Here is a 24,335-nt window from a genome sequence, read left to right on the forward strand (position 1 = left end):
AGCGATGGGACGAGTCCCAAACTGGTCGTTGGACATACCGCATCATTCCGGATATTCGGAGATGGTTTGAACGAAACCATGGGGAATTAGGCTACGAATTAACTCAATTCTTAAGTGGACATGGAGGTTATCGTGCTTATTTACATCCATTTGGTCACCACGAATCACTATGCTGCCTAAGATGTGGTAACGTGGCTAAGAATGCGGAGCATCTCATATTTGATTACCCCAGGTTCACCGCGCACCGAACAAGAATGGAAGCGGTCGCAGACAGGCGTTTAACACTCGAAAACATTGTGGAGTTTATGTTGGAGTCAACGGATGCCTGGAACCAGGTTGTAAGGGAACTGCAAGCTATTCACCAACAGCTTAGGCAGGAAGAACTACGACGAAAACAAGGAAGGGAGAGAACCATAATGAGCCGCAGTTAAAAGCTGATGCAGCCCCGCGATGCAATACTTGATAGGAGTTCCGTGGGGAGAGTGGAATGAGAAGGAGGTGGTTTTAGTGAGTAGAAGTCTCACATAACTGCGTGGCAGGAGCCAGCAGTAGGTTTTGAAACTTTCCACCTTCCAACGCCGAAAAAAAAAAGACAAACGGACAGACAGACATCGACTCGATTCTAATCAGACCTTAAAAATGCTAATTACATATTACCCTCCGAAGGAAAAAGCAAAATCGTAATTTACACTTAAAACTAAAGCTAAAGACTAAAGACCAGCTGTAGTCCATTAAGGGGGTCACCCCGTGTGAAGGCCGTTTTTTTTTGCCTTTTTTTGAAAAATTATTTTTGAGGACTGGATAAAGATAGAAACGTGATTTAACACCATATGTTTATTGATATCTTTAGTATATGTGATAAATTCTTCAGCTTGATATCGTACCCGGTTTTCGGAATACGTGTCAATTTATGCACCCATCTCCAAAAAAAGATGTTTTTCTGCTGCCACGCTGGAGGGCGCTGTGTTCATCTCAGGAAAAAAAACTAAACGGCATTTTAATGTGGACAATATTCCACGGTCCGCAAACTAGGATAATTAGAAAATATTAAAAGGTACATTTTTGGTGGGCTTTTAAATTTAATTTTTTGGATTTTGGTGTTTTTTACGGCTTTTTTTATGATTAAAAAAAACGACCCGTCCGATTGCAATTCACCTAGTTTGCGGACCGTAGAAATGTGTATTAAAGAAGACGTGAAAATTTCAAAGAATTTGATTGGATAGATTTTGAGCTATGATGGCAGTCGATTTTCAAGATGCAGTTTCGAGAAAAACGCATTTGAAAATTTAAATGTGACTATCAACAGTAAAATTTTAACTCACCCTTAATCTGCTATACCTGGTCTATGAGAGCACCCTCCGTTTCTTAAAAAAAGGCTTGTAAGGCCGATTGTTGCTCTCTGGTTTCAATTCTGGCGCTTTTTGCGAGGTCAGTCGATCGTCTTTCGGACCGCCAAATTCGCGCATCATTACGGCGGTCGACATAAACCTGACATATGTACCAAGCTTGACATCCCATTGTCACTAGAATTTTGAAAATGCCATTGAATCGTTCATTGAAAATCATTACAGCCAGAAAAGTGGCTATTTCTACGACCTTGGCCACAGAATGAAGGTGTTTAGGAGCGAAAGTCCAGATCAATGCATTTAACAACTCATTGTTATTCTGGGTCTCTGCTCCTAAACATCTGTTCAAAAGATCATCTTCTTCAGTCAAAGGTGCCTTCTCGTGGTGGAAACTATCCAGTTCTCCTTTAGCTTCCGCTTTGCGCCATTTGCACCAACTGTCCTCGCCTGCTGGACAATTTTGATGCTGAGGATTTTCGTCTGTAGAACATTTATGGAAGAAAGTTGTCCAAATTTCTTACTTCATTCTTTCTATCGAATTTGCGTGTCGACGAATAGCTAGCCCAAAAAATGTAGTGAGGTCGTTAATAACCTTATCAGTAAGTCTTAAAGCCCCTTTTCCACCAATGGCTTTGTGATTCTTCTTTGCATTTCTAAGCCGCATTCCCATTCTTTTCTTGACATGACCTACGCATTTCTTTTTTACTACTACGTATATTTTATTATTTTTAGAAATTAGCAGAAATACCGGAGCAAAATCCAGCAAACTCCAATATACAATATACAAAACTTGTCGCAATTGGAACATCCATGTTCATGCTTGCTAAAAGTTTCTTTGCTGATGTTGATGCGAAATCCTTTTTCTTCTCTGATAAGTAGCGATTCCCATGAAATACTCGGTTTTTAGTGCGAGCATGACGTTGAACGTTAAAGCGATCTCTCTTCGTACGATCCATTTAAAAAAATCACTGAACACACAAGAAGCACAAACTTACAACAAAATATAACTGAGTATACCTTGAAAGCCTTTCAGTGCTTACTCTAGACTGGATTATCCTTTTTATTCCAAACAGCAAATAAGTTTAGACAATTGATTGGTTTTCCATCTTTTTATATTTATGCCTGTGTTCGATATATTATAAGGCTCAGGTAAAAAACTAACAGGTAAAAAAAGATTCGATGCTCTTTCTCATGGAGTACTCTAGCCGCGGCTGTAAACTCCTTATCGTTTAACACTGTAATTTCTGAATGACTCGGAATATCGGAAAATCCCTTTGCCCACACTATATATAGATGCAATTCATGCAAAAAAAAATCGATTTCTCCAACCCGACACACGGGATGACCCCCTTAAAGCTCGGACATATTCTCGGGATCGGGAAATGGATATAGACTTTGGGCTCCGCGAAGGGCACACGGAAAATTTCAGTGATACGCTTGTTGTATGACGCGTTTCGAAGAGCGATATCAGCAGAGGCGGAGCAGTTCATTAGGCCGGTAGAGAGTTTGAAGAGTGTGCAAAGATCAAGGAAGATTCTAAGTTGCTGGAGGTAAGAGAGATGAAAAGTACGTAAGCGGGCCGGATAGTTTCACGGGGAGGGTGAGCGGGTGAATTTGCGCTGTATCTTCTCTAGAGCAAGACAATCACAATTACGGAAGGGGGACCAAATCACGGAACAATACTCATAGATACTTCTCACGAGGGAGTTAAAAGACAACATGGAGAGTTGGACGGAGGCTGTGTGGCTGCTAAAACGAAGTTTATCGTCGAAGGTTACGCCCAAGTCGAGGTAGAGTTCAGATAGGGCAGAGAGCCACCAACAAGAGAGTAGGCGAAGGGGGTGGGAGAGGTTTTAAGCGGGTAACACATCAAGTGGCATTCGCTGACATTAAGAGCCAAGTTATTAACTGTGCACCAATGGACCAAAGTATCCAGATTTGTCTGCAGCGAACCGCAATCCATTTAGAACAAAACAAAGGAAAACAGCTTGAAGTCATCGGCGTATAACAAGTGAGAACAGAGAGGATCCTTGTGGCACACCACAGGAGGAGGAAAAAGGACTAGAAGTGCAACCATAAAAGAAAACGCTACAAGATCGGAAGGAGAAATAAGAGACAAGTCATTTAATAAGTGATGGAGGAATGTCAAGAGAGGCGAATTTGGACAATAGTATCTCGAAGGCCTTAGAAAAGTCCTTATAAATGACGTGACCTTCCTACCAAAAACTGAGGCATTTGACCACAAAGTTGATGAAGTCTACAAGATTGGCAGCAGTGGATCGGCGTTTTATGAAGCCTTACTGCTCCTTAGCTATAAGTTAGCCGAAATGGGTGGTCAACCAGTTATTGACATACCTCTCGAGGACCTTGGAGTAGAATGAGAGGAGCGAAATAGGGCGTTAATTCTCAGCAAGAGCATGATCACCGTCTTTTTGTATGTGAAAAATAAGGGCTTCTTTCCACAGGCTGGGAAAATGACAGAGGCTCTTATTGAAAATAATGCAGAGAGGAAGGGAAATGAACTTAGAGGTTTCATTCAGGAAGAGATTGGGAAGACCATCGGGGCCGGGTCCAACATTGGCATCAAGGTTGCCAATGAGATACTTTACCAAAGAGGGAGTAATGAGGGGAATGGCAGTAGATTCGGAGGAAGCTGTACTCAGAAGGGGGAGAAGGGAAGAAGAGTGAGTCTAGTTATGCAGCGAGGAGAAACAACTGCAAAGTAAATTACAGGATAGCTGATGAGAGGCAGCAGTGGAGACAGAGAATTTGATGAAAGTGGAAGGGGACTGGGAAGCATTACGGATGTGAGACCAGAAAGGCTTCAAGTTACCACGCGCCAATTCGACATAAACACTGTGCAGATAATCCTTCTTAGCCTTAACTATCAGCGACTTAACTTTCGCAGAGCGCTGAAATCCATGGCTTTCGATGGATAAAAACTTTTTCCTCGCAATTTGCTTCCGACGAAGTTTTTTATGGATTTCAGTGGTGAACCATAATGGATAGGAGCTCAGGGAGTTGGGGGAGGAAGGAACGTAACTAGGAAGAATGTCGGATAGAAGGGCTTGGTGAAACTCATCAGTATATCAGCTGATCGCACTATTCAGTTCTTCAGCGCGTATGCACCACAGACAAGTCGACCCAAAGCCGAGAAAGACACCTTCTGACATCTTCTCGATAGAAAGACCTGTACCCTGCTGGCTGACGACTACTTCATTCATTGCAGGCAACCTTAATGGTCATGTAGATGAAAAGGCAGGCGGCAACAGGTACCATGGGGGAAAAGGATTTGGAGGGCGCAATGAGGGTGGCAAGAGTCGATTTTGCGGATACCCATGACCTTGTACTTCTGAGCACATGGTTCATCAAACGATTATCCCATCCTCAAAAATAGCATCGCACTTCAACATCGACCATTAATCGCCATCTTGCGAATCAAGTCATCGATAAAACAGTGTGGGGAACGTACTGGCCCGCTGCGTTTTGAATGGTGGCGATTTAGTAAGAAGAAAGAAGAAATAACTTTCTTACGCAATTACCAACTGTTACAAATGTAGAAGAATCGTGAAACCAAGTTGCTTGTGTAACTCTCCGAGTCACCAAGCCAGGTAAGCGACTGAAATGACGATGTTCTAATGAAGGCCCCCGATAATAAACGCCTCTATCATAAGTTCCTCAGCGATAAAATTCAAATTACGTTAAAGAACAAATTTTTAGAGATTGGCCACCAATATTAATTTTTTTATGTAAAAAAGGAGCAAACTTTTTAAACTATGCAATGTGTAGGCACCTTTCCGAAATCCAGGGAGTCAATTCTTTTCAGCTTCTGGAATTTCCGAAGAGACAAAATTCTCTTAGCCATTGGGTTGGGGTAATTCTTCAGTCTGGCTAAGTGTTTACTTGCGGAACACTTAATTTCTTCCGCTATTGTCCTGGTCTTTTAGCCTTTATGGAGATCGGCGTTTCGGAAATACCGGATATACATCTCAGAACTTTAAACTGAGACCATTGGAGCAGATTAATATTAGATGGTTTGACAGAGCCCCGTAGTTAAATCCCATAAATCTGCACAGGCTTAAGCACCGATTTGTAGATCAACAACTTACAGTAGTAATTTTTCGTGAAGCCGGAGGCCGCAATAACGACAGCTAACAAAGAAGAATGCACCTGAAGAATACTATCGTAAACACGGCCATAAAATACTTGGTCCCAGTCGTAAATAAATTGGAAACGACAGGTTCAACGATGAATGTAAAGCAGCAACAGAACGAAAGAATACTGCATAACGAGCAATGCAGCACTCCCAAAGATCGGGAGTACATACAGAGATCAAAATTTCGTCGAGCGGAGACGCGACTTCACAGACAGAAAAAGGAAGCCAGGGAAAACCAACAGATCTGTGAACTAGAAAATTATAGGGAACAACTGTACCAGGTGCCCAAGTTTTATCAACAATCAGCGGGATGAAGTCATATACAACTCGATGTTCATGCTCTCGAATCAAAGAGGGAATTATAATTGCCAATCATATGAGTATATCGTAGCTAAACAATGAGACTATCGGCAAGCTGGTTGTTCCGCCAACTGAAGACGATGAACAAATGTTGAAGAAGCCTTAGAATGCTAGAAATACACAAAAGCGACAAATTTGACCTATTATAAATAGTAATAGTCCGATTTCCACCAAACTTGGTAGTATTATGCCCTATAGCATATACTGCTGCAATAGTTGATGATTCTAGCGCAAAGTTAAGAGGGGGTTCCCAGTTAATTTTCAGAAAATGTACTTTTAATAAATAAGTAATATACTATTATTAACTTTATTTGAAGAGATATCGATATGGAGAGTATTTTGGGGCCTAGATACTATGTGCATGGACCACTATAATTATTTTCAGATATTTGGGTTGGTTAGTCTCTGAAATAGGGCTGACACTTTTCGGATCCCCGCACTCTTCCGCTTTGCAACCAATATCAAAACTATTATAATATTGGTTTCGGAGAGTATTAATCGAAACCTTTCATTTAATACTCCACATGACTATACTCGATGAAAAAAATGTTACACCCCCATTTGCATGTATAGAGACCACCCCCTAAGCTCAACATGTAACTATGTTGCACGTGTTCACAGGTCCACCTTTCAGCCAAATTTCATATCAGTAGGAGTAAGCGTTTTTGAGATATAAGGTATGACAGACATATAAATAGGAAACAAATTTTAATAAGGTTTTGTTTTGCACAAAACCTTAATTTCTCCTATCTAGGGTCGCCTTTGTCCGTTTCACAAGCGGGATCGGCTCGTCGTGATCGATGGCGCTATTTGGTTCTATCAAAAACTTGATCTGAATGCAATCGCGAAGCCTACAAATCACCACCCAGCGTATCGAGTCACCATTGTTTGCCCAGTCTTTTGGTCGTTTCCCGTCGACTTCGATGATCAGAATTATGAATTCCCTTTAGCGCGAATTACGACCATACAATCGAAAACTACTCTCGGAATTCTTCCACGATTGGTGTGACCCCATATCGATGGCCAATAACCTCATTTCGAATGTAATCAAGGTGCGTTACGGCACTAGTCCAACGCAATATCTTCGTTTTCATTACCGCGAAACGCCGTTCATTGCCTTCAGTCAGTCGGCCAACACTTAAAATCATAGAGGGCGAACAACCTTACGATAAATTTTAGATTTGACACGTTCGTTAATATGTCGATCACTGAGAACACCAGTTGAGGAACGCTATTTCATCCAGGTTGCGCTAAAGCGTAAAGCAATTTCATAACGCAGTTCTCCATTGACTGATAGCATTGACCCGAGGTATTTAAATCGCTCAGTTCTGGGTAGGTCACTGCCACTGGTAGGCCACTCTCGCTCAAGGTCAGGAACTTAATCTGCACAAAGCAGTTTATAGGCAGTTTGACGTTGGATCTCCCGTGTGATAATGTTCGTAACAAGAATAAAAAGGAGTGGTGACAGAGCGCTTCCTTGATGAACACCTACAGAGACACGAAGCGGTTTTGATGCAGCTTTTACTTCTCGGATCATGGTAAAGCAATTTAGCTCAGTGCATGGGTTCCTCTGGCTCTAAATGTTGTCGCAGAATATATCAGATATATAAAGTAGAGAGGGCCATTCTTCACACGGTGTTTCTCTATGAGTAACTTCGCAGCGTGTATTGCGTCAGTATTTCCGCATTTCTTGGCAAATCCAGCTTGATTCACGGTTATTTCAACGATTTCGCGAATATGGTTGTCAAGAATGCGTTCAAAAATCTTGATGATATGGGACAGCAACCGGATCGGACGGTAATTTGAACATTCTGAACTGATCCTGTCCTCGTCTTGACACTTTCAATGTCTGGAAAAACCATATGCAATTTAATGTACTAAACTTCCTTCTTTAAGCGTTAGCAATTTGACGAATTCCACGAAAACGGCTCTGGTAAAGACGACAAAATTTTGAAACTGCGAAATGATCCGAGTTTTTAAATACTGATTTAATTCAAACTGCAATATTGAAATATAATATAATATTTTGGGGAAACGTAAATCACTACAAATTGGTTTAGTTCACTGTTATCGCTACAAAGCACGCGCCTGTCCGCAGTCAAGACTGGAGGCAGAAGAGACCGGTTGTTCTCCATGCGGTCCCTTTGCCTTCAACCAACGGCACCTTTTTACCGCTGGCTCTCCACTCCTGTGGCGAGTTCTAAAACGCGTGGAGAGCGCCGGTGGCGTCATCTAACCGCTCGCATTCGCAACATTCGAAATAAATTTCGAATACTGCCAATCCTGCTGCGCCACAATTCTACTGGACTAGCTTTCTTTTTCTTTATTAGAACTGTGATACTTTCTTGCCAGTCAGATGGTGTTCGGCTTTCCTGAATAACCCAATTAAAGAATTCACTGAGCCACAGTGTTGTGTCCCAGCCCTTCGCTTTCAAATATCAACGGTAAAAGCAGTAGTCAATTCGGAAGGAATACAGTACGAATTGACACGCAGCATTACGTTCTCTTCAGAATAGCCCACCAGTAACTGCTATTTGTTTCCTAAATTAAAAGGACTTTGCCGATCTACGTCGAGGGCTGAGATCTTCACAGAAATGGAGGGCAATTTTGTAGACCTCTGCCAGCCTTTTTTTTCAAAGGACATCAACATGCTGTGGAGTTAAATGAATTGCTTTAGATAGATGCTAAATGCTGGAGAACAAAAACCTTTCTGAAATAAAAACTAGCTTCTCCCTTGTCAGGCCCGCAAGTCCCGGGCCTGAGAAAAAAAATAATAATAATAGTAACAAGAGAAATTCTCCTGCTTTTTTATGGTAACAGTGTGCCTATCATACACTCAAACCTACAAACTATTTGAAGGTGTTTTAGCCTTGCGTTTGGTATTAGATATTCTCTCAAATGTGGTATCCTACTTTATTCAAGTCGGAGCATTGTTAGAGTATGTATTTGGGGATTCATTCCTCCTCCCGCAGACAATAAAGACAATATTTTCAAATATCCTCAGCTTCCCAGGGTCATATTTTAGCCTGGAGTGACCTATATTCTCACAATAGTCCTTAGGATCTGTTTGTTGAAATTCAATGTTGCACTTTGGTTCATATTTTCCCATAAGCACCTTGTACTGTTCCATTCCTAGTAAGTTCGCCCAGTATAGTTCTTCAACCATCTCTCTCCAAAATTTCATCGGCAAGATCCAAAGTCACAGCTGACAGCAATATATAGTCACCATCCTAGAGATATATAGGCACTCATTCCATAGACACAAATCTGCGGGCCTAGATGACATCATTTCTGCCGTAGTAGGTAAAATGGATTCAGAATATATACTGCGCATGCTTGGCGCAGCCTTTTATTCCAATTCTCTGATGTAATGTACAGGTCAACACATAGGCAAAAAGCTTCCGATCGATGAAATTAACATCCTTTTTACTAAAATAATTAAGATGTGTTCCAGGAATTCGTCAAAGTTAGGAGCATAATATTATTATCAACTCTCACAATAGAGTTTCACAATGATTGTAAATTTGCTTTCCCAATTGGAAGCATCCTAGGTAATCCAAACAAATCGGGAAACCGGAAGCTAGACATTTTAGGTATCAAAGGTTTTGTGTATTTCTTTTATAAAGAGATTAGTATGTAGCACGTAATATATGCATATATTATGTGAAAGTACATACTTTCAAGTGATATTGACATTCAAAGTCTTGATTTTGCACAGAAGCGACAGCTTTGACCTATTATAACTTTGCTAGTAACAGTGCGATTTTCACCAAATTTGATAGGACCATGTTCTATGCTGTAGCACATACATTGCTGCAAAATTTCGTGATTCTAGGAGGAACTTAAGGGGGGTTTTCCTGCTAATTACTAAAAACTATAGTAAGGAACTATTATTAACTTGCTTCCAAAAGCACTAACCGAGACCTTTAATTTGATACCCCACATAACTATATTTGATGAAAAAACAAATTTACACCACCCTTTTGCATGTATGGGCACCCCCCTTAAATTCGACGTAAAAGGATGTAACTCACTATATGCGTGAGCGTTCACAGTTCTCACCTTTCTACCAAATTTGGTGTCAATCGCTATGACCGTCTCCGAGAAAACTGCGTGTGACGGACAGACAAATAGACAGACAGACAGTAAACCGATTTTAATAAGGTTTTGTGTTTACACAAAACTTTAAAAAGAGGTGTGATATTGGGAATACACTGTAGTTGCGCCTGCGTGAAACTGTTCTTTTTTTTTACAAAAAAACTCACAACGCACAATGCAGGTTTGCAAAATGAACGAGGAATAGACGGCCCGTTATCGCGGTGGAAGACCAGCCGTTCTCGACGAATTCGGGGGGCGCACAAAAAATGCAATCACTCCAGGATACCAACATGAAACTGCTCAGTCACTGTTTAGCGAGTGGACATATATTTACGATAAATGATGCCGCGGACACCAAAAAAAGTGATTAACATTGCCTTCTTCCACCCACTGTTAATTTTAATTACGGCTCTCGTAACGCTCTTGGAACATCTGTATCTCATACAGAACCTAAAATTTTCTGAGGTTTTCCGAGGTTTTTCCCTTAGAAATTTTTAAAAATTGGTTGTAATGTGATTCACTCATTTTCACAAATCCATTAAAAATTGAATTAAAAAATCCGGCTAGTTTACAAGAAAGGTCCCTTCTTTCCAGATATATGTTTACGAGCAATGCAGGTTTGTCCGTTCTCGAGTTTTAACTAAGTTCCCGGAACTGAATTGCCACATCTCGTAGCGTAATTCTGCAGATAATTTACAGTTGGTGCTTTCGTAATGGGTTCGGATAGAATGCTAGAAAGATCGGAACAGTTATAATATATTCACTAGGAACGTTAAGTGGGGCAGCTACACGGAACTCATCAGGGGTAGAAAAGCAGCATCTCGACTCGAAGGTGGCGTTCAAGCATCATATTCAAGAAAGAAATAAGGTGCTGCAGGACTACGGCAGGAACTTTGACCACAACGGGTTCATTGAATATATAGTCCATCATAAAACACATTTTAATGCATGTGGACATGATCCTAGTGGTGCGTCGAAAGGCAACCAATCGTACCCTGAGCAAACATAGTCTCTAATGCCTACTGAGTATATACTTTCCAAATTTGTAGTTGAAAAGGCATGCTTTATGGTGCTAACCAAAAGTGATTGGCAAGTGGAAACGAGGCTTTTGCGATTATAGACTACATAATCTACAATGACGGGTCAGTCAGGGAATCGGATCAGGCTTCGGGTTTTTTTTTTCGAAGAACCCGATTATCGAACTGGTCCGGCCTCTGAGCAGTAAATAGCAACTCCACGTGAAACCAGTTGGTGCGGAACTGAACTTTCTTAAACTTTTTTTCAATTAATAGTCTGCGCAATCACTGCCTCTGAAAGACATTTTCAGATCGCGAAAACCTGCAAACTACGAAGGGGGATAATCCAATGGGTCAAACACAGGACAAACTGACCTAACCTAGCAACCCGAACTCCACACTTAACGATGACAGCTGAATGTATTTTCACTTTTTGAAATCGGTAGAAGAACAGCCTATTTGTTAAATATTGAAAAACTTAAAAAAAAAAATAATTAGTTTACCAAAAGTTGATTCTAAAAGTATTTTCAATGCTGAACCAAAGAAAAGGATGTTTCAGTAATTACCACATTGTCACCAAAGCCGTCCAAGGTTTTGCCATTTCTAGCCTATCCCATTCACTATGTTCAAGTTCAATATAAATTATAATAAAAAAATTCAACAAATATCAGTGGACGCTTAACCGCTTAAGAAAGGTCATCAAATCGAAGGCAGACAGTGAAGGACATTTGTTTCCATTAATCTTTATGCATGTCTTACTGTTATAGGCTTAATTGCACAGCATTAGCTGTAATGATGATAAAAGTGAAGCACGACCTCATTGAAAATGAAATGCTAAAAAAATAATACGAAATAAGAGACGATGTGGATGACCTACACCCCATAGAAGAGTGAATAGGAAACAACGATAGAAGAAAGTTGCTATTTTCGGCAAAGGCGGCGCAAACATTTCATAATTTAGAATAGAAGATAGAACATTTTCTTGCAAAGAACGCAGCAACGCCTCCCTTATCCAACGGTTGTCATGTTTGCTAACAGCCGAGCAAATTGCTCAATTTTGTCGAATTTCATGAAATGCGAGAAATGAGAGTCTTGAATCCCCTATCATATTTGCTTCTAGCCGTGCTAGCCAGAGAAACTAGACTTGACATCGTCTTATCGGGACAGTTCGCTTATTGGCTCGCAGATCGGCAAAAAATCCCAGACATGAGTGACTTTGGGGTTACTAAAAGCGTCAGGCGGGAGCTGATAACTAACGAACCATGCTATGACCTGTCTTCAGACCACAAGGCCGTCATTATGACACGTGTGGGCGTACTTCCAATAGCAAGCAATACAAGTATGAAACTAACAAGCGAATCAATGAACTGGTTGAATTTCCGTAAGTATATAAGGGCTCATCTGCAAATGAACACTGCTTTCAAAACCGGAAGTCAAGTAGACAAAGCCCTGTTGAAATTCAACGAAGTTATGACCGTGACTGGCTCTACCTCACGTCCATCTATCGCCAATCTTCGAAACAAGTCGGAATACCGGGAGCTCGACGCTTTAGATATAAAGGTTTTGTGTTCATCTTGTGTGAGAAACTATCTAAGCCTTTTTTCCACTCGTAAACAGCTAAAAATTCAAAATATTCCTTGATATGTCTCCAAATTCTAAATCCGCCTTGCATCATACGTATATGATGATGACGTCAAATACATCTTCGGGTGAAATATATTCACGTGAAACTTTGGCTTTCTATACCTTTGTTAATAATAGTTGGATTTCCTTCAAACTTTTTAGAATTATGTCTTATATTATCACTTATGTTCAATTCAAATTTTATACTTCTAAAATGAATTTCAAAGAGGAGTTTTGGATTAATTTTTAAATACTATTAACTTTATTTGAGTAGATATCCTAATGGGATGTATTTGAGGCCAGATTTTATATAGATCCATTACTGTGATTTTTTTTCAGATTTCTCAGTTGGATAGGTTCTGGGAATGAGACCTATTTCACTTTTTGGGGCACACATTTTAAGTCTTCGCATCGCCGGGTTTCACCCAATATCAGAAGTAAGATCAGTACTATTTAAGCCCTTTCGTTTAATACCCCACATGATTATATTCTGTGAAAAAAGTTCTACAGCCTCCTTTCACATAAATGGGTAGCTCCTCCTCCTTTAAACGCAACAAAAAATGGCGCCACATGCTATACGTCAAGGGAATCACAGAGCACGTGTTCTCACCAAATCTCGAGACAATAGGCTTAGTGGTTTCCGAATAAAGCGGGTGTGTTATACAGGCGGACGGACAGACAGACATCGATCCGATTTTAATAAGGACGAAACCTTAAAAATAGTACACCATATGCATAGTATACTACAGCTGGTCCAAATAAAGCGCAAGTTGAGAAGACAGTAGCAGATTCACAGATCTCCAGACCAAAAAAAAACAAACAATTAGCCAAAGCAAGTCGATCGCTCCATGTAGCCCTTAAGGATAAACGAGACTTCGAGTTACAAAGCTATTTACGGGTTATATTGATTCGACTGAAGGAACTTCCCGGGGATCGCAATCATTCACGTGACTCACAAATTTAATGCAATTCTACATCTCGTCTATTTCCCCAAGGCCTGGTACGTTTCGGAATTAATAATTCCTAAATGTGGGAAGGATCAAACGCAGATTGTATGCTACAGGCTCATAAGTCCGGTACCAATTCTCTCAAAGATGTTTGGGAAACAGCAACTTTCAAAAATCTCATCTCAAAGAAAGCGATTCTTCGGCATCTGTTTGGCTTTCAAGGGTAGCATGGTGCAATCGATCAAGTTCACAGAATCGTGTCTAAGATAAGGAATCCATCGGTGGTAGGAAGCTACTGTTCAACGGTCTTTTTATTTGTGACGCAAGCTTTCCGCAAAGTGTGGCACGAAGGTCTGATTTTTAAAATAAAGAAGGTGCTTTCAGAACAGTTTCACGGAATTTTGGAATCCTTTCCTTTGGTACACAGAATCAAGGTGAAATACAAAAACTTCACATCTCACGAGTACAACATCTAAGCTGGAGCCCCTCAGGGCAACGTTCTTGGGCCGACACTCTACCTCATCTATATCTCGGATCTGTCAACTGATCCTAAACTGACAACTTTGCAGATGATACTGCCATCTTAAGTATCCTCACCGATCCCCAGGTTGCTTTAAGAAACTTACAAACCCACCTAAGACGAATTGAAAAGTGGCTTAAAAAATAAAAAAACTCGCGCGAACGAAACCAAGTGCTGTAATGTTACCTTCACCCTGAATCGACAGAACTGCACTAAGGTCTCAAGGTCAATGGTATAATGATCCCTCAACAGAATGAGGTTAGGTATCTCGGTTTACACCTGAATAGACAGTTAACGTGGAGAAAATACTTTGAGACGAAGGCATTGCAAATCAAGCTGAGAACCAAAAATATGTATTGGTTTCTAAACAAAAACTCTAAACGCGCATTCATATGTTCGCCAAACCTTAATAAACAGTCGCAAACACAAACATGTGGATAGGGTATTCGGCTTAGTTTGTGTAGGTTTGCTAGCGCACACAGCAATCCGCAACAAACTGTCGTAAACGCAAACGGGGGAATAGAGTGTTTGACTTGGTATATGTAGGTTCGTTAGCGTTTGCCGCCGGTTCGATCGAGTGTCGACTTTTTGGCACAAATCAAAGGAATTTTGCCGCAAGCGCTTGCGATGCATCCAAATGTTTGTGAGCAATCTATTTCGTTATTGTTGCTCACCTCGCACGTTTGGGAAGGTTTGGAGGTTGCTTAAGCTGACACTAGACTAGAAATGTCTGTTCTACAAACCCGCCATAATGGCAATATGGACTTCAACTGTAGGGTTCAGCGTGCACATCTAATATTGAGTTGCTACAGAGAGCCCAGTTCAGGATACTACGGATGATCAACGGTGTACCTTGGTGCATGAAAAATGAAATCAGCCACAGAGACCTTAAAATTGCGACAGTAAGAGAGAAGCTCTCATTCCAAGCGGCGAAGTATGAAAGAAGGTTAGGTCCTCACCTCTTAGCCTAGTATCAGTCAATTAAGAAAAATAAACATTCTAGAATGTACTATAGAACGTTGTCTATGAAGACACACTTACTTTTTGAATAATGCATTCTGTAACTGACAAGCTAGCTGGCTTTTTAGTACCAAAAGCACTAAATTTAGTACCTTTTGAAGTACATCAATACCTCAGAACTTTTACAAATTTTTCGGTACTTTTTTAGTTAAATAGGTACTTTTCAACCGAAACCAAGTTAATACAGTGGAATGCCGATAAGCGCAATGCGCAATGCTGACCACATTGCCTCCTAGTGTACCGTTACGGTCTTGAATGAAGTGCTCTAACACACTTCAAGGCCCTGATCCAACATGGATTGTTGCGCCAACGATTATTATTATTATATAATGCCGATAAGGTGGAACGATCCACTGCAGAAGCTGTCAGTTCAGAAATAATGCGACGTCATTCGCAATTTACATAAAAGTCGGTTCAAAAACGTCGCAGCAGGACAGGTTTACTTCTAGAGTAGAGGCATAGTATTGTCGTTAGCGAAGTACCATCATCTCCGACAATAACCGAGAAAATAGCCTGCCTTTGTGAGTTTGTATCCGGATAGCTGAGTAGTTAGAGCACAAGGCTGTCGTACGGAAGATCGTGGTTCAAATATCACTGGTGGCAGTGGGATTTGTATCGTGATTTGACATCAGATACCAGTCGACTCAGCTGTGAATGAGTACCTAAGTCAAATCAGGGTAATAATCTCGGGTGAGCGCAATACTGACCACATTGCCTCCTATAGTGTACTGTAGTGTACCGAGTGAAGTGCTCTAACATACTTCAAGGCCCTGATTCAATATGGATTGTCGTGCCAACGATTATTATTATTTGTGAAAGAGCGTGCTATCAAAATCTTTGATTTTGGTATTCAATTCCCTGATTCTGTAAAAGCAAAATCTGGAGTCTTGCCGATAACACGGAGTTTGAAACTTACCGACATATATACAGCCCTTAAGCGGGATAGCGGGAATCAGTTGGAAGTTCAAAGCAACCCGAGCTAATAAGTAAACTCTAATGTGATATATTATATTTTAAGTATACCCGAATGGTATGCTATGTTTTATGTTGTCACAAAACGCCACCTTAAGCAAAGAACAACCGTTTGTCTTCCAGTAGAACAATGGCACCAAGCTTCCTCCTTGGAACGAGAATGGTTATTATATAGGGTCTAACGTCGACTCTCTACGCCTCCCCAATCGGTAAACCTTAATCTGGTTGAAAATTTGTAGCATTTGCTCGAAGTTTAGGCTCATACACGGCACATCTCCTCCAAAACTAATTTCAGAAAAGTATTCTAGGAAGCTAAGAACGCCCCAACCCCCAACCTGAAGATCTACGCGACAGAAACAGTGAGAGGAATAAAGTCCAGACTAGAAAGACCCGTGCTAACCTTGACAGGAAAAGAATATTGTGGAAGTGGAAGTCAGCGTATATACGGTCGCATCAAAGCCAGCTATCAAATACCTGGGGGTGATAATTGACAGCAAATTGAGCTTTAAGGAAGACTTAAAGTATGCATACCAACTTCAGACAGATCAGTTTGACTTTATTCTTGATGAAATGTTCGGAGAGACTGGTTGAGCGTCACATTCGTGAGAGGCGCTTAGGTTGCACTCTCTTAATGAAAACAAACATGCTTACCAACGTGGGAAGTCCTGTGAGTCTGTTTTTCATGCTTTGGTTTCAGAAATAGAGGATGTAATTCTAAAAGGTGACAACGCGATGGGCGTGTTCGTCGGCATGGAAGAGGCGTTTGCCTATGCGCCTTTGCAAAAACTTTGTGATGCTGCTAGAGTGCATGGTGTTGACGATACTTTACTTAAATGGACCTAGGCTATGCTAACGCAAAGATTGCTGTGAAATGAAGAGGGTGTCGATCGCTATCTAACGGCAGAGGCAATAAAAGGCTGCCCCCAAGGAGGTGTGCTATCGCCACTTCTATCGAGTATGTTGATCGACTCACTACTATACGAACTGCAAAATTTGCCAATACTTGTTCAAGCTTATGCTAACGTGGCTGGGCTTGCTATTGATTGGGATCTTGGAGCGGTGTGAAAAAATATACAATGCGCTGTTGATTTGATAGATAATTGGTGCTTCAGGCAGAGGGTACAACCCTTCAATTTTCCGAAGAAGTGTAATATCTGACAGTTACTTTAGATAAAAAACTTCTTTGTTACAAACAGGTAGTGGTACAGTTGAAACGACCTTTACCTCGACATGGCCTCATGTTGTAACGTGGATATACTTTGCTATCATTAGGCCAATGTTCGCTTATGCATGCAGAAAAAACGTTTTCACCGTAAACTAGCCGCACTGCAAAGGAAGAGTTATTGGGAGTACTGAATCCAGTTCTTAGAATGCCTTTTGATTTTCGAGTCCCATACATCTGTTTGGTAGAAGATATGAAGTTATCCTGAAACGTAGAGAGAACTAGGAAGTTCCAGAGGAATGCGTGGCAGGATATACGGAAGTCTTCTAAACCGAGAGCTCAAAAATAGAATAGGGCTCTGGAGCCGGAGTCTACCGCTTGATTGAAAATGAGAAGTGAACTTCTTCTTTAGGACAATATGCAACGATTTTTCAAGTCGAAGTACATGCGGAAAACTGGATGATTGCCGCATCGCAAACTGCAGTCAAAGCCAGACTAAATTTAGGGCGTTGAGTTGTCCTTTGACCACCTCGAAAATCGTTCAGAAATACAGAAACCGTTTGAACTCTATCTCTAAATTCAATATGGTGGAACTACATTAGGTACCTGATCACTGTGGCGTAGAGGGAAATGAAATCTCGGTTGCGTTAGCAAAAGAGGGTTCTATCTCCCCCATGGCAGAACCGGAACCAGCAATTGGAATATCAGTAGCATTGGCTAAGATTGTCTTCTAAAACAAAGAACAAGCTTCTTAAAACACCAAATTTTTTCTGTTAGAACCGAACATACATATCGCAAAGTTTATCCTGTCGAAAAGCACGAAGACTAATTCACTAGTTGGACATATGTTCAGAATAGGAATTATCCAAGATGATACGTCTCCCTCCTTTAATGAGGAAGCGGAATCTACGGAGTATTTTCTATGTGAATGTCCCGCCTATGAACACATCTGACATCAGACCTTCGGTGCCAAAGTTTTCCAAATGCAACGGGTAGCTCCACATCTACTAACAGAAATACTGCGATACGCTAATTAATCCGGGATATTCCGTTAGAGGTGGGAGCCGAGTACAACCGGCCACCATCGCCTGAGTGCTCAAAAGCTATAGTTTCTCTCCCACTGCAAACACACACGCAACATAAACGTGCATACCAAAAGGCAGCCAGTGCCACCACGGCACTTGCAAAAATGTTGCCGAATATTGGTGAGCCGAAACACTGTAGGAGGTTGCTTCTAGTCGAAGTGTACGGAGTACGATCCATTTTGCTTTAATCGTCACCTGTGTGGGCAAAGGTGTTTACAGGTCACCTCGATTTGCCGGCTGAAGCCTTTGAGGGTTTGCAGTACTTTTAGAACCATATCAAATGAGGCTGTATTGGTGATGGCGGGCATGATCCCTGTCGGGAAGAGAAATGAGTGTGCTCTACCATGCAAGACGTATGGAGGAGCACACAGAACGTAGGAATGCGCAAGGTCAGAGTCGCATGATATCTGGCAACACAGATGGGACGAGTCTACGAAGGATCAGTGAACGCAAAGGCTCATTTCTAACATTAGGTATAGCTTGGGTGGAAACATGGACAGACCAACTACCAACGGTGGTTACTACATGCAGTATCTGCACCGCTTTGGGTTAGATGATTCTGTAAATTGTGTGGCATACCGGAAGATCAAGAGCATGTGATGTGTTACTGACCAACGTTCGCAATGGAGGGGAGGAGGAGCCTAAGCCAAACGTTGGGCAAGAACGTGAGCTCGGAGAACTTAGTTACGGTTTTTTCCGTAATTCTGAAATTACAGGGGTTGCTGAAGGAGGAAAGCCGAAAGGAGGAAAAAGACGAGGCAAACCGACACCACGAAGTAATACCTAAATGGCGGTCCCGCGTGGTTGGGTCCAGAGAAATGGAGAAAGGGGGTAATTTCCGATGAGTGCGAATCTAACACACGGTTGCTCTACCTCCGGCGTCCTTTTATGATCCCTCCGCTCCCTCATTTCGCCTGATTTGGAAAGTACTAATCGATACCTTTCATTGGATATGCTACATGGCTATATTCGATTGGAACAAAATGTTATCCCCTCTTTTGCATATATGGTGATCTCCAGTAGTTCCACACAGGACGATGTAACTGAATGTATGCATGAGCGTTCACAGTTCCCATGTTTCCACCAAATTTGGTGTCAACAGATACAACCGTTTCGGAAAGTGCATGTGACAGACAGACAGACGGACAGGCAGACAACAAACTGCCTTTTGTAAAGTTTTATTTCCAATAAAACCTTAAAGAAAGTTGTAACAAAAGATCTCGGTTCGAATCTCAGTGGTGACAGAAGGATTTGTATTGTGATTGGATGTCGGATACCAGTCGATTCAGTCTTGAAGGAGTACCCGAGTCAAATTAAGGTAATAATCACGCCTCCTACAATCTACCATACACTAAAAGTGTACCGTACGATATTGAATGTAGTGCTCTAACACACTTCGAGGTCAAGATCCGACCGCAGGGAGATAGGTAAGAAATTTCAACATGAGTCAAGTTTTGTATATTTTTTATTCATTTATTGGTGCATTCTTAATCTTTCTAAATACAAGAATAGACAATGCAAACGCCTATCAACTACAGTTGTCTACTTACTTTGACTGATGTCCATATCTTGACGTTATTTTTAACAACGGTGTCGAGGGTACCTAATTGGCTTTGTGGTCTTCCTCCGGGTTGACTAATATAAGTCTGAACCGGTGCATCCGCACAGGGCACACTGATTTCGTCGAAATCGACAATTGAGTCATTTATGGATTGAATGTATGCTCTCACTAATTGGTAAAATATGAACATTTCGAAGTTATACTTTAGCAAATATATGCACTCACTAATTAAAAAAATAAGAATGGTTCTTGATTTCATTGCGTTTAACATTTCCACACTATGTCAATTTAAATCTACCCGAAAGATATGTCTCTTATTTTACAATTTTTATTTTCTTTGAAGTGAATTCGAAGCCAAGATTTTGTGGTAGAACCAGCGCTGTGAACGATATGTAAATATGAAGATGTATTTCTTCCCACCTCCCACGTACTAAGGCTCCATCAAAGAAATTGGACTTTTAACATCTGCCGATTGAATTGTACAGCTCCTCCGGTCTAGTTTGGAAGTGCCCAAATGAAACTGTCTATCCTCTACTCTCATTTTGGTTATCGCTCCCAATCCATGATTTTCTAATCTTTGCAGAATCAAGAAATGTTCTCAAAAATAGAACTTTCTCGTTTTCTTATCTTGAATTTGCAGAGGTAATACGAATAATGAAGAAGTACACCAGAGATCAGTAAACATTGTATCAGTATGCATCCTCGTTTAATAAGGGTTTTTTTGATCTGAGCATAAGTCCCCCATCGTATAAGAAATACTGGATAGGCATTTTGTCGATATTGATTGTAAAACGCATTCTCTAGCAACTAATTGCATGCTCGGTAACAACTGTTGAAAGTGCAAAGCCCACAACTAGTATTAGTTGGTACTATTTGCGAAATTATGTACAAGCGTCAATGATTCCATTCACCATAATCATTTAACTAATCGATTTTTATGTAACGAGTTTATGTACACCGGACCAGACTACATTACTAAACCCTCAAGTTGAAGCCGATGTGGCTCCCCGCAAAAAAAAAGCTTAGCTTAGCTTTGCCACTGTCTCTTTCTACACACAACCACATTAGTCTCCCCACACTTTATTTCTCCATTACTGACATTCATTTTCGCCCCGTCTTTCTCATTTTCCCCCTGTGTTCGTTTTTTCCACCACCGACTCTAATTTAATCCTCCGCGCAATGCTTGGCCCTGAACTTGACTTTACTGACTGTGTTTACAATCAGAGAGCAAAAAAACTTGACACATATGTTTGGCTTTAAAGAGTCAACACTCACACTGCATTAGTATGCACGCCAACTCGGCCCGAGCTGTGTACAACGTATGTTGCGAAGTTGTATAATTATCAACAATATATGCAATTCTACTTGTGTAGTGCAAAGACAGGGTAAAGGCACCAATCGGTGGTCAATTGTTGAAATATCAATGAAGAGTTGAACTACAGAACCTGGGTGAACGCAACATTGATCAATATATTATTCATTAAACTGAAAAAAGTCGTTATTTGACAATAGTAGCAATAGGCTGAATGGCTGGAAAAATATCTAAGCACAATAGGGCTGTGCGGAACCAATTTAATAATTGTCATTTATAATGAACCGGAGTGTATAGCAGGAGCTAGAAGACAACTCCAGGTTGACTTGTGTCAATTACAGGGTAGAGTTGTACGTATATCCTTGTGGAAATTGACATATAACGACGGATGCAGGTCATAAATACGGCCCGAGAAAATAGGTTGAGTATGTCCAAATTTTTGGTAACATACTAAAGAAACATAACTGAATACGTGGGCACAAGAAAAAAAAATAAATGAAAAGCAAAATGACACAGTAATAGGAAAATGAAAACAAAGTCAAAATCCAAAGCTTGACGCTTCAGGTATAAAAGGTTTTGTGTTTCCTTATGTGAGGAGCATAACGCAGTTCTCCATTGGCCGATAGCATTGACTCGAGATATTTAAATCGCTCAGTTCTGTCAGCGGCGGTGACCTGCCCAGAACTAAGCGATTTAAATATCTCGGGTCAATGCTATCAGCCAATGGCGAATTGCGTAATGAAACTTCTTCACGCATTAACGCAATCTGAATGAAATGACATTCCCCAAACGATCGATATGGGGTTGCATAGATCCTGGAAAAACTGCGATAGGCGTTTTCGATGGTTAAGTCCTTGATCCTATGATCTTCTTAAGACACGGATTGATTTTGTGACCACAATCAGAGCCCCGCTGAGACAAGCAACAACGGTACCAATCTATACCAAGTGCATGGCTTAGCATTCATGCTAATAGATGCAAAACATACCTAAATCTCTACCGAACTAAGGAGTACGGCACCCGTGTTGAAACGCAACACCACGTCGAGGCCCGAAGGTCTCTTCTCGCTTGAGCATAACCACAACCCCCATGAAATTCCCACTAGGGGGCCTACCGCAAATAACCGAGCTGTACTCACATACAACGGGAGTTCACCCGAAGTATGAGAATCCAGGAGCTATCCCGGTTCCCATGGTACCAGTATACCCCTGGTAAGGGTTTCGTGGCCAATTACCACTTCAGATGAATCCCCGTGCAGACTCGGGTCTGATCGCCCTAATTAGGTCTTTGGAGCATTCGCTTACTGCATCACGGCCGGCAAACCAAGGTGAATACAGCATCTGCCGGTGCGACCACTATGGTTCTCCTCGGCCACTTGGTTTTGGTTTGGCCGACAGGGTTGCCGCTCCGTCTTCCTCACCGCCACCTCTGAGCACCGCGTTTTCGATGGTGTGGTTAGTTAGTTAAATCCCGCTAACGAGAATTCACTCACCAATTTTGGTCTGAATATCGAATTCAATGGTAAGCGACCAAAAGGTCGGCCGAAACAACGGTGGCTTGACACACTGGATGGGGATTTAAAAGTCTCGCGATTACATCCAGATCAGGCATTTGATAAAATAAAATAGCGAAACCGATCTCGACGAGCCGCACTCGCTTGTGAAAGGCACAACGGCTGAAGAAAACGAAGAAAATATGAGGAGTGACGAGCGCATGACAGCTCGGTGTCACATAACTAAAAATTCCATTGATCTCTATTTTTTAGAAAGCGATTTAAATAAATCTTTTGATGGAAATCCTTGTATTGATAATAGTCAACCTCATACGCTTTATACTCTGAGTTTAATATTATTAGCCAATGCGAAGAATTTAACCGACATCAGATATAAACAAGTCGGAATACCGGAAGCTCGCGCTTCGGGTATAAAGGTTTTGTGTTCATCTTATGTAAGAAATTTCAACGCACATTTTCTATCCGTATACAGCTACAAATCCAACATATTCTGTCATATTTTTCCAAACTACAAAACATATGTACATATTACAGCCATGGACATTATCCTCACCCTAAACAAACAAACTGCCTATTTCTGAATACTGTACACATATATGCACGTATATAAATTGATTGTACCCATATTTTCGATTTACTTCTTATATCTATTTGAATTAGGCACTACCCGCAAAGCTCATTATACCTACATACACACATGTCTGGTTGACAAATAACTAAAAAACTAAAACAAAATAATTCTCTGCGACCCAATTCATAAGAACTCATTTCGTTCTGGTATTGACGAATTGATATGTGATGATGTCATGCAGGTTGTAGAGTGCACGAAATTCACAAAAAATGGTAGTTTCACCCCCTATAATTTTGTTAATAATAGTTGGATTTTCATCAAACTTGACCAAACTGTGTTCTTCATTACACGCATTCCAAATTTTGTACTTCTGGGATGAACATAAGAGGGGGGGAGGGTACCGAGTAAATTTCTAAAATGTGGAAATATACTATTATTAACTTTATTTGTGCAGATATCGGAACCGGATATCTTTTGAGGCCTAGATTTCGTAGAGATGCACCATTGTGATTTTTTTCCAGATTTTTGGGTGGGATAGGTTCTGAGAACGAAACCTGTTACACTTTTTGGGGGTCATATGTTGAGCCCTCACTCCCCTATGTTTCACCCAATATCAAATATTGAACCAGTTTTGAAAACTAAGTACTAATTGAGACCTTTCATTTGATACCCCACATGGCTACATTCTGTGAAAAAAAAAATGTGTACCCTCCATTCACATGTATGGGGAGCCCCCCTTAAACTTCAACACAAAATGGCGTCACTTACTGCATGTAAAGGGAACACCAGATTACATACTCTCACCTATTTTCATGACAATCGGTCTAGCCGTTTCCGAATAAATCGGGTGTGACAGATAGACAGACGGACAAACAGACACCGCCTCGATTCTAATAAGGTTTTGTTTCAGACAAAACCTTAAAAAAGGCTAGGGAGAAATAGATTCTTCATGAATGGAATTTTAATATTTCACTCGAATGTCAACTATTCTCGTTAATTATGACGTCATCATATCATTTGTATGGCTTAGGATGCTGTTAATTCGCACGAAATTGACAAGTTTGAACTGCTAC

General features: G+C 40.9%; 1 protein-coding gene across 2 annotated transcripts in view; it reads right to left on the reverse strand.

The window, feature by feature from the left end:
• The window catches only part of LOC119653107 (steroid hormone receptor ERR1), a 246,955-nt gene that overhangs the window by 145,630 nt on the left and 76,990 nt on the right, over positions 1–24,335 (reverse strand). Inside the window, exon 1 of one of the 2 annotated variants that reach the window (XM_038057625.1) lies at positions 19,856–20,071. The exons of the other annotated variant lie outside the window; for it this stretch is intronic. Within the exon in view, the coding sequence (XP_037913553.1) occupies positions 19,856–20,056 (201 nt within the window). The 5' untranslated portion in view covers positions 20,057–20,071. Of the gene's footprint in view, positions 1–19,855; positions 20,072–24,335 lie in introns of those variants that run through there. 2 annotated transcript variants of the gene reach the window in all.

Source organism: Hermetia illucens, chromosome 3 (assembly GCF_905115235.1).
Source record: "Hermetia illucens chromosome 3, iHerIll2.2.curated.20191125, whole genome shotgun sequence".
Taxonomy (NCBI): Eukaryota; Metazoa; Arthropoda; class Insecta; order Diptera; family Stratiomyidae; genus Hermetia; species Hermetia illucens.